The sequence below is a fragment of the Myotis nattereri genome (assembly GCF_964212035.1).
Source record: "Myotis nattereri genome assembly, chromosome: 11".
NCBI classification, from domain to species: Eukaryota; Metazoa; Chordata; class Mammalia; order Chiroptera; family Vespertilionidae; genus Myotis; species Myotis nattereri.
This window is the reverse complement of record NC_138086.1, coordinates 44,941,983-44,956,648: the sequence shown is the minus strand read 5'-3', so window position 1 is coordinate 44,956,648 and position 14,666 is coordinate 44,941,983. Positions and strand designations below refer to the sequence as shown.

Here is a 14,666-nt window from a genome sequence, read left to right as displayed (position 1 = left end):
TTTATGAAAAACTCAAAACATCATACTCAATGTTGAAAGATTGACAGCATTCCTCTTAAGATCAGAAACGAGACAAGGATGTCTGTTTTCATAACTGCTATTTTACATAGTACTGGAAGTTTTAGCCAGAGCAAGTAGACAAAAGACAGAAAGGGAGGGAGGGAGGGAGGGAGGGAGGGAGGGAGGGAGGGAGGGAGGGAGGAGAAAGAAGAAAGAAAAGGCATCCAAATATGAAAAGGAAAAGTAAAACTATCTATTCACACATGAGAAACCAATTTAAACCTATTAAGATGGCTATAATAAAATATTTATAAAGGAAAATGACAAGTATTGGTGAAGATGTAGAGAAATTGGAACCCCCCTGTACATTGCAAATGAGAGTATAAAATGGTGCAGTCTCTATGAAAAAAAATTTAGTGGTTCTTCAAAAAACTAAACAGGATTACCATATGATCCAGCACTTTCTCTCCTAGGTGTATACCTGAAGAATTAAAAACAAGAAATCAAACAGATACCTGTATGCAGTGTTCAGGGCAGCACTATTCACAAATAGCCCAAAAAGTGGAAACAAAGTGTCCATCAAGAGATAAATAGATAAACAAAATGTAGTATATACCTACAATGAAATAATATTCAGCTGTAAAAAGGGATGAAGTTCTTATACATGCCATAACATGGACCCGAAAACATTATGTTAAATGAAATAAACCAGACACAAAAAGATAAATATTGTATAATTCTGCTTACATTAAACACTTGTAACAGGCAAATTCATGTAGTCAGAAAGTCGATTAGTAGTTGCCACAGGTGAGTGGCACAGGGAGAATGAAGAATTATTACTTAATGGTTACAGATTTTGTTTGGGTGATGAAATGTTAAAATAGTGGTTGGTGATGGTTGCTCAACATTGTGAATGTAATAAATGCCACTGAATTATATGCTTAAAAATGGTTAAAATGAAAAAAATTTTTGTTGTATGTATTTTAACATAGTTTTTAAAAATATATTAGATTCATGAAATCTGGAAATAATATAAGTATACTTAGTCTGTCTTCCTTATTCACCTAAGTAATGTTTTAGAAGTTGGCTGGTAGAGAAAAAGAACAATAATGATAATACTCAGATGATAAATTGGATAAATATTTTATAAATAATATAAAGTAGGCTCAAATAAAAAAAAAGCAAGGCTTAGTAAGTACTTAAGGTAAATCAATATCATGATCATCTGGGAAAGTAGTTGTTTTCTGTCACTTTTTATGTAATTTAGGAATTCCTACTTGTACTGTCTGAAAAATAGAATAATTGCATTTTTGGTTAGCATCATTCTTTTAGGATTAAAATAGACTGATTTCATTTAAAAAGAACAATAGTTGATTGATACTTATTGAACATACTATTAGGAATTATACCTCAACTGAAACTTCGAATTCACTAAGTCAATTTATATAGAAAAATGTTTTCTTTTATCTTCTTTCCAACATTTTATTTTGAGACATTAAAACCCATAGGAAAGTTGAAAAAGAAAATTTATACCATATCATTCATTAAATTACTGATTGTTAATGTTTTGCTACATTTGCTTCCTATTTTCTCTCTTTTCTTGGTGAACCATTTAAAAGAGAGTTGCAGACATTATGGCACTTCATCCCTGCATATTTCAACAGGCATCTCCCAAAGGGCATTTCTATATACTACATTACTCTTTATAGCCTAATAAAATTAGTATTTCTATAATAACACCTAATATCAGATCTATATTCAGATTTCTCCCAATTGTTTTAAAGTCTTTTATAGCTCCCATCTGTAGGATCTAATCAAGGGTCATGCTTTGCCTTTGGTTATTAGTCTCTTGTAATCTAGAACAATTCCCTCCTTTTTTTCCATGAAATTCTGTTTTTTATATTACGGAGTATTATAAGATATTATTTTAGTTAAAGTGGCAAAAATAATCTTTGCCATAACGAATTGGATTATAGTGAGTTATATTTGGAAGTATTTTAAGTATTCATTCAGAAACTCTATAATTGGTGACTTTTTCCAAGTAGAGCTATATTCTGTAGAGTAGCATTTTTTAGTATGTTAATCTTTTTGGATAAAGTGAAACTTTAAAGTTTTTAAAACGTAAAAAAGGCATATGCTCTCCTTTAGTGTTATTTGCAAGTGCAAAGTATTTTTAGTCAAATAAAACACATTTGTCTTAAACTTTTTTAAACTACACATACCATACTTCTGAGAATTAACACACTTCCTTTTATCTTCTTTGAGTTTGGTATGAGTTCTTTTTAGAAGCATAATTAGAAAAATGTTTGAAGAATATAAAGCATTTGAGTATTTGTGCTCAAATTATCCATATCCTATATCCATAAACTGGTGACATTTTATTGGACTGTAAATCAGAGGTTAGCAAACTATGGCCTATTGCCATATCTGACCTGCTGCTTATTTTTGTATATCCTGCAAGTTACTAAAGGTTGAAAAAAATTCAGAAAAACAATATTTCATGTCATGTGAGAATTTTATGAAATTCAGATTTCAGTAACCATGTATATAGTGTTATTGGAATACCACCACACCCATTTGTTGATGTATTGTCTGTGGCTGCTTTTGTGCTAACAGTAGCAGAGTTGAGTTATTGTAAGAGACTGTATGACTCACAAAGTTTAAAGTATTACCATCTGGCCCTTAATAGAAAAAATTTTCAGCCCCTGCTCTTAAGCAATAATGGCTTATTTATATACAGATATATAATTTTTGCTTTTCTATATTAGATAATGACAAGTTGTACTTTTGTAATAGGAAATTATAGCTTAATAACTGAATACTTTTTTCTTTTAAGATTGAAGACCCACTAGCTATTCTTATTCTCTTTGACGAAGCCAGATATAACTTACTGAAGGGCTTTTATACAGCTCCTGATGCCAAACTGATAACATTAGCAAGTCTGTTGTTGCAAATAGTTTATGGAAATTATGAGAGTAAGAAGCACAAGCAAGGTTTCCTAAAGTAAGTATTTCATGTGAATGTAATGTGTGGTCTTGTGCTATGCTTAAGATTCAATTTAACCAAGAATATTTAGAGATGAATATTTATACATTAGTTTGGAATTAAATACAGTCAGCCCTCTGAATCTGTGGACTCCACATTCACAGATTCAGCCAACCTCAGTTTGAACCCATGCATATAAAGGACTGACTGAGGGACTGAGCATCCTCAGGAGTCCTGGAACCAATCCCCCTTAGATACCAAGAGACTTACAAAGCGTGGAATGAGAAGGGAAAAAAACACAAAACTATGTAAAGCGTTCTTTAAGTTATACTCTCTAAGTTCACCAAAACTTAAATGAGTGGTAGGAAAATGTTATAAGGCAGATGCATTTAAAAATCCCACCACAAAAACTAGTTTCATGTTGAGAGAAAACAGTGAGGTTTTAGCACATCTTATGTTTGTTTATTGTGGTTTTCAATTTTCAAAAAATATTTTGTGGTTATTGAAAAAAGAAACATTTCTCTGAATTGAATGGTGTTAAGATTGTGGCTTTTGTTTAAAAATTTTTAGAGCTCTTTGATATTTTACAACATAGTATGTTTTAGATAAAAACTCCAGTTACTTAAAGCCTTTTGTGTCTAAATGAATATATTACTTTAGCTACTAAAGATTTTTAAAAAGATGTTGGCATATTTGCTTACAGTGAAGAAAATCTAAAATCCATTGTACCTATTACCAAATTGAAAAGTAAGGCACCTCACTGGACAAACCGAATACTTCATGAATACAAGGTAAGTTGTTTAATAGAACTAAAAAGACATTTTATAAGAGAGTTGAAATTTTGTTAGTGTTATTAATATGCTTTAAATAAAGTTCATAAAACATACAGTCCTGAAAAGGATTTTTGGGTCACATGCCTGAAACTGAAAGGAAGACATTTTTATATTTCTGGTTTTTTGTGTTGTTGTTTTTTTAAACATATATTTTAGAGGGGGAGGTGGAGAGAGAGAAACATCAATGAGAGAGAAATATCAGTCATTTGCCTCCTGTACAAGCCTGAACCCCAGGATCTAATCTGAAACCTAGGTATGTGCCCTGACTAGGAATCAAACCCAAAACCTTTTGGTGTACAGGATGATGCTCCAACCAACTGAACCACCTGACCAGGGCAAGGAAGTTATTTTTATTTTAAATGTAGAGTCTTTTCATAAATACCTTTTATGTGCTGCATACCATGGTAAGGACTAGTGATTTTTAAAAATACATGAAATAATATCTCTGTCCATCAGTCACTTAAAAAACCTGACAGTATAGATAAATATTTTTAGACCTTGTTATTTCTTTTCTCTTCTTTAATGTAAAATCTCAAAAAAAAATTGCTCTTGGGATAATGTCACACATTCTTCTTGGAGGTCAGCCTTGATTTTAGAAACTGCTTAGTTGACCTCTTTGGATTATCAAAGGTACCTTCTCCTTTCACATCTCTTTATTTTACTTTTTTTGATTTTAGAATCTTAGTACAAGTGAGGGTATCAGTAAAGAAATGCATCACCTTCAGCGCATGTTCTTACAGAATTGTTGGGAAATTCCTACGTATGGAGCAGCTTTTTTCACAGGACAGATATTTACAAAGGCAAGCCCCAGCAATCATAAAGTCATCCCTGTGTATGTAGGAGTGAATATAAAAGGACTTCATCTCCTCAACATGGAAACTAAGGTAGATTTTCAGCTCTTTTTGACTAGTCACATACTATAGTAGCTAAAATAACAGTGCCAGCCTTAAGAATCTAGAAATGGCATATATGCAAGCCTGTCATTGCAATTTCATTTTTAATAGCAAAGGATGGGAGGGGTTTAAAACCTAAATGATTATCAATAGGGGTTAACATGTTAATTATAGTACATTTCTACATTGAAATATCTTTTGGCTATACAAGAGAATGAAGAATATTTTTGTGTAGAATGATCTCTAAGATGTATTTAGTGGAAAAGCAAGGTGCTGAAGCATATGTAATGTGCTACCTTTTGTGTAAAAATGGGAGAAGTAGGTATTTATCCAAAGAAAACCAAAACACTGACTCTAAGAAATATACACTACCATGTTCAATGTAGCATTATTTACAATAGCCATTATACGGAAACAATCTAAGTGTCCAACGATGGATGACTGCATTAAAAAAAATGTGATACACACACACACACACACACACACACAATGGGATATTATTCAGCCATTAAAAAAAATGAAATCTTGCCATTTGTGACAATGTGGATGGACTTTGAAGGTCTTATACTTAGTGACATAAGTTAGACTAAGAAAGACAAATACCATATGACCTCACTTATATGTGGAATATTACCAAAAAAAGACAAAACTATTTTGTTAAATGTCAATTTTAGTTCAATTTTTTTAATAGAGGAAGGGAATGCTATCCTATATAATAAAAGGCTAATATGCAAATTGTCCCCTTGGGAATTCTACCGGAAGACCAGGAGTTCACTCGCTATGATATGTGCTGACCACCAGGGGGCGGCATAGAACATGGCAAGCGACCAGTGGTGGCAGCGGGGTGCTGAGGAAGCAAGGGAAGAAGGAAGAGAGGAGGCGGGAAACCTGATCAGCCCTGATCTCTGGCCAGGCCTAGGAACCCTACCTGTGCATGAAATTTGTGCAATGGGCCTCTAGTATTTTATATTAGAGTGACTTGATTGGGATAAGGAATAAGCTGACATATTCCAGTGGCATTCATAATCCCGTGCGCATTTCATCCCGTCCCCCAAAACTTCAAATGAAGTTTCTGTCACATATTTTCCCCTTCAAATACATATTTTTTTTCATTTAAATCTGATTGATTTTTAAAATAATCACAGTTAAGCCCTGGCCAGTTTGGCTTAGTGGATAGAGCGTCGGCCTGTGGACTCAAGGGTCCCAGGTTCGATTCTGGTCAAGGGCATATACCTTGGTTGCAGGCACATCCTCAGGAGGGGGTGTGCAGGAGGCGGCTGATCGATGTTTCTAACTCTCTATCCCTCTCCCTTCCTCTCTGTAAAAAAACAATAAAATATAAAAAAATAAAATAAAGTAATCACAGTTAAAATGGTTTTTAAGTTGCAAATGGCATAGAGTGAGAAGTCTCCCTCCCACTCTTGTTCCCAGTTACCTGGTTCCCTTCTCTAAAAGCTTCAAGAGACTTTTTATGCTTTACAAACAATATGTATTATGGGGCGGTGGGGGGGGGCGGCCGGCTGGAGGGAAGGACTGCAGGAGGTTGGCTGGCCGGGAGGAGAGACCATGGGAGGTTGGCCGGCCACCAAGGGGAGGGATTACGGGAGGCTAGCTGTGGGAGTGCACTGACCACCAGGGGGTCAGTGCATGTCCCTGGTGGTCAGTGCATGTCATAGCAACCAGTCAACCAGTCATTCGGTTGCTTAGGCTTTTGTATATATAGATGGGGTCATCATTTACTTTTAGTATATATATATATGTTTTTAAATATATTTTATTGATTTTTTACAGAGAGGAAGGGAGAAGGATAGAGAGTTAGAAACATCGATGACAGAGAAACATCGATCAGCTGCCTCTTGCACATCCCCTCCTGGGGATGTGCCCGCAACCAAGGTACATGCCCTTGACTGGAATCGAACCTGGGACCCTTGAGTCCACAGGCTGACACTCTATCCACTGAGCCAAATAGGTTAGGGCAACTTTTAGTATATTTGACACATTTTACAGGACAGTAAGCTTTCTAGTTTGTATAGGAAGCTAATAAAAATCATCACTGCCCTGACCAGTTTGGCTCAGTGGATAGAGCATTGGCCTGCGGACTCAAGGGTCCCAGGTTCGATTCCGGTCAAAGGCATGTACCTTGGTTGTGGGCACATCCCCAGTAGGGGGTATGCAGGAGGCAGCTGATCGATGTTTCTCTCATCAATGTTTCTAGCTCTCTATCCCTCTCCCTTCCTCTCTGTAAAAAAATCAATAAAATATATTTTTTTAAAAATCAAATCACTTTGTCCTAACCGGTTTGGCTCAGTGGATAGAGTGTCGGCCTTTGGACCGAAGGGTCCCCAGTTCGATTCCGGTCAAGGGCATGTACCTTGGTTGTGGGCACATCCTCATCCCCATCAATGTTTCTAACTCTCTATCCTTCTCCCTTCCTCTCTAAAAAAATCAATAAAATATTTTTTTTAAAAATCAAATCACTGGCCGAGACCGGTTTGGCTCAGTGGATAGAGTGTCAGCCTGCAGACTGCAGGGTCCCAGGTTCGGTTCCGGTCAAGGGCATGTACCTGGGTTGCGGGCACATCCCCAGTGGGAGGTGTGCAGGAGGCAGCTGGTCGATGTTTCTCTCTCATCGATGTTTCCAACTCTCTATCTCTCTCCCTTCCTCTCTGTAAAAAATCAATAAAATATATTTTAAAAAAAATAAAATAAAATCACTTAGATTTCTCAAGAATAGGCTGTTTTCCAATTCAGTTAAAGTAATAACTAAGCTTATGCATTTAAAAAAGATACTTTGTTAAAAAACTTCATCATAAACCTTATTTTTATTTTCATCATTATTTTAAGTCTTTATTATGTAATCATATAACTTCTGAAAGTATCCTAATCGTAGTTTAGTCATTTCATGATAACTCAGGATCATCCTTATGGACCGTGCTGTTAGATATGCCTGTGAGTAGAGATAGCAAATATGTAGGGATGTTGAGCTGAATAGGGACTGACTTAGGTAATTGACCTGGAACTTAATTTTTTAAAGTTTATTTTTTAATTACAGTTGACATACAATATTAGTTTCAGGTGTACAACATAGTGATTAGACATTTATATGCTTTATGAAGTGACACCCCAGTAATTCTTTTACCCATCTGACACCATCTATAGTTATTACAATATTATTGACTATATTCCCTATGTTGTACTTTACATTACCGTGACTTTTATATCTGGCAATGTGTACATCTTAAACCCTTTCACCTTTTCAAATCATACCCCTAATTTCCCTCCCATCTGGTAACTATCAGTTTCTCTGTATCTATGAGTTTTTTTCTGTTTTGTTGGGTTTTTTGTTTGTTTTTTTTTAGATTCTGCACATGAGTGAAATCATATGATACTTGTCATTCTTTGCCTGACTTACTTCACTTAGCATAATTTCTTTAAATCTCTAATGTTGGCTTGTTTGGGGGTCATTTGCTTATCATTTTCTATTTAAACTATTTTAGTCATACAAAAATAGCTTTTTAGTAGCTTGTAATCACTTTTCTCTTTATGTTGTTAAAGAAAATGGAGGATAAATTCTCACCCTTTCAAGAAATTTTTTCTCTGCTATTGCAGAGCATTTTATACTAATTTCTACAAATCCTTCATTAAATTGGATGGTAATGCTGTGAGTGTAACGCTGGGCCTTTTCTCTATACTGTATTTTATGTTTGACCTTTGGTGTTCAAATGATGGTTCAGCAATATTTATACCATTTTATATTTGAATAATATTCTGGGTCTAGGAGTTGAGTGAGATAGAAGTATCAGGCAGAGGACTATAACAATATTATTAGTTAATAGTCTGCTTTGTCAGGATAAGATGTTCAGTTTTTAGAAATAGAAACCGTGTGCATGGGAATTTAAAAAGATGATTGAACCCAAGGGTTATGATGTTTTCTGTCCACTTAATCATTATCTTGTGTTCAGTAAGCCAATGATAAATTTATAGCACCTATGAAAACTAAATGATTACATTTTCTAATAATCACAGATGAGCGCAATCAACTTGTTCTTAATTGTCTTAGATTCACAAACATCTGCAAGGGTTGAATTTGACAAGCTTACTTAAACATCTTTATCTGCAAAAATACTTTCATTTGCATTTAAAACTCTACATGGGATGCAATAGCTTCAGAGATTCACAGGAACAGCCAGAAGCCAGAGAATACAGCTGTGGGCTTTTTTTATATATCTATTATTTTTACCTTCTGTATTTTGTTTCTTTTTTAAATAATGAAAGTTGCCCATCAGAAAATATAGCTCAACCAATGTCATGCTCATCAGAGACTTGTTTGTTCTACTTACATAAAATGTAGACACTACTCAATAGATAGGTACACTGTGTTTTGGTTCAGTGTTTTACTATAGTGAAAGCATTGCAGGCTTCATAACTGAGCTATACTTGTTACTATATCTTCAACCTTCATAGTACCCAGGCAGTAGGTTGCCCTTTGATGGTGTCGATTTATGTTGACCACAGTTCCCCTCTGAAATAAAAGTTCTTATTTAAGTACCCACATTATGCCATTCTTAGTGATCACTTGTCCACACCAGGATTTCTCTTGTACCGGTATGTTCTCGTCAGCTATGTGGTACTTCTGACTTCTGTGGTTTTCCCTTTATGGTTCTCAACTATCCCTGCCATTCTCTTGTGCTTTTTTACTTCCCTCAGTAAGTACAATGACCTTTTTAGGCCTTACTTCCAAATGAGAGCTACTTTTTCCTTCTGGGGCAAATAGATCTCTCAAAACCATAATATGGAATCTTTGGCTCTACAACCCCATTCAGGTGTTTTTTTTTAATATATTTTATTGGTTTTTTTACAGAGAGGAAGGGAGAGGGAAAGGGATAGAGCGTTAGAAACATCGATGAGAGAGAAGCATCAATTCAGCTGCCTCCTGCACACGCCCTCTGGGGATGTGCCCACAACCAAGGTACATGCCCTTGACTGGAATCAAACCTGGGACCTTTCAGTCCGCAGGCTAACGCTCTATCCATTGAGCCAAACCAGTCAGGGCTCAGGTGTTTTTATTATTATGGATTTCTCAAGAAATATAATGGCTTTTAACAACAAAACTTTTATTTTTTTAACTTAAGGTCTCAGTACTTTTGTTGGTAATTTGACTTCCATATAGTTGAGTTGGTAATCCACAGCTGTATTTTTTCCTTATTTTAAACTATCTAAAGACCATATTAATGGACTATTTCTTGCCTCTTCATTAAACAAATTCCATGTGCCTAATCTTCAAAAGATATGCAATTTAACATATTATTGTATCTCAACTCAGTGTTTCAGTGTGCACCTTGGCAAATAGCTATTTTATCATATCTTGTCTATAAAATTATATTTTACAATATAAATGTAGATAGCTATTTTTAAACAAGAATATTAGTTTACCATTATATATGATAGTCATGTAAATTAATTATGTTTTATTTACAGAACCTCACTTTTAAAATGCCCTAAATCACTACCTTTTTAGCTTATCCTTAGCTTATTTTTACAATCAATAAGTTAAGAACCGTTAGTCATAGAAAGCTAATGTTTCTATACATACATATTTTAAAGGATGACATGAACACTTTGTGCATACAAAGAGTATATTTTAATGGCAAGGAAATGCAAGTTACTACTAGGAGAGGATTATTAAAAACTAGAGGCCCGGTGCACAAAAATTTGTGCACTCGGGGGGGTCCCTCAGCCAGGCCTGTACCCTCTCTCAGTCTGGGACCACCTGCTGGCTTAGGCTCGCTCACCGGGAGATTGGGCCTAAGGTGGCAGTCAGACATCCCTCTGGCAGCCCGGGAGCCCTCGGGGGATGTCCAGTTGCCAGGCCTAAGCTGCAGTCGGACAACTTAGCGCGCTGAGGAGGCGGGAGAGGCTTCCACCACCACCGTTATACTGGCAGCCGTCAGCCTGGCTTGTGGCTGAGCAGAGCTCCCCCTGTGGGAGTGCACTGACCACCAGGGGGCAGCTCCTGCATTGAGCATCTGCCCCCTGGTGGTCAGTGTGTGTCATAGTGACCAATGATTCCCAGTCGCTCTGCTGTTAGGGTCAATTTGCATATTACTTTTTTATTATATAGGATAGAGGCCTGGTGCATGAGTGGGGGCCGGCTGGTTTGCCCTGAAGGGTGCCCCGGATCAGGGTAGGGGACCTGCTGGGGTGCCTCGCCAGCCTGGGTAAGGGGCTAAGGGCCGTTTTCAGCCTGGCCACACCCCCTTCAGGGTGGGGGTCCCCTCTGGAGTGCCTGGCCAACCTGGGTGAGGGGCTGAGGTCCATTTTCAGGCTGGCCATACCCCCTTCAGGGAGGAGGGTCCTGGTGGGGTGCCTTGGCCAGTCTGGGTGAGGGGCTGATGGCTGTTTGCAGTCTGGCCAAGCCCCCCAGCAGGGACCCTTACCCCATGAAGGTGTGGCCAGCCTGGGTGAGGGGCTGATGGCTGTTTGCAGGCTGGCCAAGCCCCCAGCAGGGACCCTCACCCCATGAGGGTGTGGGCATCCTGGATGAGGGGCTGATGGCTGTTTGCAGGCTGGCCACGGCCCCCAGCCACCCAAGCTTCCAGTGGAGGCTGGCTGGAAGCAGGTATCTGGGATTTATTTATCTTCTAGAATTGAAACTTTGTTGCCTTGAGCGGAGGCCACAGCCGGCCAGGGCAGGCAGGAAGCTTGGCTTCCTCCATCACCAGGACAACCAAGCCTCCTGCTTGCTCCAGCTCTGTGGCTGCCGGACGCCATCTTGGTTGGGGTAATTTGCATACAGTCACTCTAATTGGCTGGTGGGCATGGTTTGGGGCGTGGCAGAGGTGCAGTCAGTTTGCATGTTTCTCTTTTATTAGATTAGATAATCAAAAGAATATATTGAATGCCTACTTACTTATACTAAGATGTTAGGGAAGTATAGGAATAGGTTGCTCTAGTGTTGTTTTTTAATTGTTCTGTTTGGCTCAGTGGATAGAGCATAGGCCTGCAGACTGAAGGGTCCCAGGTTTGAATCTGGTCAAGGGCACATGCCCAGGTATGGGCTCAATCCCCAGTAAGAGGAGTGCAGAAGGCAGCCAATCAATGATTCTTTCTCATCATTGATGTTTCTATCTCTCTCTCCCTCTCTCTTCCTCTCTGAAATAAAACTATATTTTAAAAAATAGTTGTGATGAATTTATGAAGGGTATATTTTTAAGTATGCTTATTTTTACAATATATATATCAGTATACTTATTTTCAGCGAGATGAAATTGCCTAGGACAATGTTACTCCTATTACATAAATTTCAGGTCTGAAAATACTATGTGAATATTTAAAAGTTAGTGAATAAAGTAAAAGGGATTTTAACATGCAGAAAATAAATACTTGTAGTACATTTAATTTTCTTGAAAGTCACTGATATAATGGGCATCTTTTGTATTCCTCAGCTTTAACTGAGATGTAATGAAATATAACATTGTGTAAGTTTAAGGTGTGTACAACATGTTGATTTGATACACATATATTGTGAAATGATTATCACCATAGCATTGGCTAACACCTCCATCACATCATATAATTATCATTTCTTTTTTTTGTGGTGAGAACATTTAAGATCATTTAGCAACTTTCAAGTGTATAGTACAGCATTATTTACTCTAGTCACCATGCTGTACATTAGAACTTAATCATCTTTTAACTGAAAGTGTGTACTCTGTGACGAACATCCCTTGGATTTTTCCCACCTGCCAGCCCCTGGTAACTACTATTTTATGACCTGTTTCTATGAGTTTGGCTTTTTTAGATTCCACATACAAGTGATATCATATAGTATTTGTCTTTCTCTGTCTGACTTATTTCACTTAACGTCATGTCCTCAAGGTCTATTCATGTGGTCGCAGATGGCAGGATTTCCTTATTTCTCATGGCTGAATAATATGCTTGGGTGTGTGTGCATGTGTGCATGCACATGTACACACATACATACCATAGAATGGGCATCTTTAAAAATTGTTGTCAATTTGATAATAAAAAAATGTGTCATTGCTTGAGGCAGTATCCTGAGAGCCTACTATATATGTAGCTCTGTACTGCAGGTTGTTTGAAGTTAGTGTGGTGCTTTCTTTGAATAAGTTTTATTCTAACATTAGACCTGACTAGATAAGTGTAGATAGTAAAAGATTGGTGCTTTTAATATATTTCAATACAACAATTTTTCATTATGTTGTAGGCTTTACTCATCAGTCTTAAGTATGGCTGTTTTATGTGGCAATTGGGAGATGCTGGTACATGTTTTCAGATCCATAGTATGGAAAATAAAATGAGCTTTATAGTACATACAAAACAGGTAAGTACTCATCAGTTATTCTGGACTTCTAATAATGAGCTATTATATTGGTAAAAATATTTTTTATAAGTGAACAATCTGTTTTACTTCAAGGAAAACTGCTAATATGTAATGAAATGAAAACATTTAAGGGGAAAAAGCATGCCTTTCCTAAGCAAACAAAGTCAGAAATGTATATGAATAATTTATTTCAGTCTTATAACATGAAACTCTCTTTTTCTGCCATTATAAAAAATTCTGGTCAGTATTGCCTATCTCTTCTATCAGGTGGTCCTTCCCTGTTCTTGACCAGTAGCCTATCTGAGCCACCAGTTGAATCTAGCAGGTCATTTTTTAAATCCCTCAAAAGCCTGAGTAAATACTCTATTCTTGACAGGCTGTACCCTGATAAGAAAGTTCCTTTACAATAGCTAGAGAATTGCCCACTGCCATGTATGTCATTTACTCATCTAACATGCTTCATATTTATTGTCAACATTTTACTTTGTAGGCTGGCCTCGTGGTGAAACTGTTAATGAAGCTAAATGGACAGTTGATGCCTACCGAAAGAAATTCTTGAGAGAAAAGCAACTGATACTTAAGCCACCACATTTTGTGATACAGACTTTTTTCCATGAAAGATTTCTTAAACTATTATTTTTAACAAGGCACTAAGTCTCTTGTAATATATATGTATACTATTATGTTGTACAGAATCTGTACTTATGTTTGGTGTGTAATATACCAATTACTTTTATATAATATCCTCATAAACTATTCTAATTTTTCAGAGAAACACACAAAAGAATAGAGGTTGATAGCCTGGATAATGTTAGACAAAATAGTAAGCTTTATAAAAAGTTATTTTTGGTAAATGGTAAAGAATTTAGAAGAAATGTGATGAAATTAAAATGCATATAGCTTTGCTATAACTTTGTGTGTCATTTCAAAACATACTTTAATGTCAACATGATTTTAATAAAGAAATGTATTTTCGCCGAAACCAGTTTGGCTCAGTGGATAGAGTGTCGGCCTGCGGACTAAAGGGTCCCAGGTTCGATTCCGGTCAAGGGCATGTACCTGGGTTGTGGGCACATCTCCAGTAGAAGATGTGCAGGAGTCAGCTGATCAGTGTTTCTAACTCTCTATCTCTCTCCCTTCCTCTCTGTAAAAAATCAATAAAATATATTAAAAAAAAAAAAGAAATGTATTTTCTACTTAAGCTATAATAACACTTATTTAAAACATTTTTCTGCCCTAGCTGGTTTGGCTCAGTGGATAGAGCATTAGCCTGCGGACTGAGAGGTCCCAGGTTTGATTCTAGGGCGTCGTCTATTTATTTTTAATGATGCTCTATCTGAACCTTATTAAAATTAGGATTATGTTCTTAAGTTTAATGATAAAGCCTGATTTAATTTCTGTGCTAAGCACTTTTGATTCTAGATAGACAATTCCTTGGTTCAGTTTCATCCATTCCAATGGCCTCAGCTGTTACTAAGAGCCCTGTTGACTCCCAAATCTAAAACTTTAGCCTCAGCCTCTCTCTGAACTCCAGATCTTAGTTTCCAATTTCCTGCTATTCTAGCTCCACTTAAATGACCTACACAAGGACCTTTAGTTTCATCATAGCTG

General features: G+C 36.8%; 1 protein-coding gene across 3 annotated transcripts in view; it reads left to right on the top strand.

Annotated features, from left to right (window-relative positions):
* The window catches only part of KRIT1 (KRIT1 ankyrin repeat containing), a 37,101-nt gene extending 22,898 nt beyond the window's left edge, over positions 1 to 14,203 (top strand). For 2 of the 3 annotated variants that reach the window (XM_081102341.1, XM_081102340.1), the window contains exons 13-16: positions 2,837 to 3,003; positions 3,689 to 3,776; positions 12,939 to 13,055; positions 13,546 to 14,203. In XM_081102341.1, coding sequence (XP_080958467.1) covers positions 2,837 to 3,003; positions 3,689 to 3,776; positions 12,939 to 13,055; positions 13,546 to 13,614 — 441 coding nt within the window. In that variant the 3' untranslated portion in view covers positions 13,615 to 14,203. Of the gene's footprint in view, positions 1 to 2,836; positions 3,004 to 3,688; positions 3,777 to 4,495; positions 4,703 to 12,938; positions 13,056 to 13,545 lie in introns of all 3 variants that reach the window. The other variant, XM_081102339.1, reaches the window with a different exon arrangement.
* Positions 14,204 to 14,666: the final 463 nt, after the last annotated feature.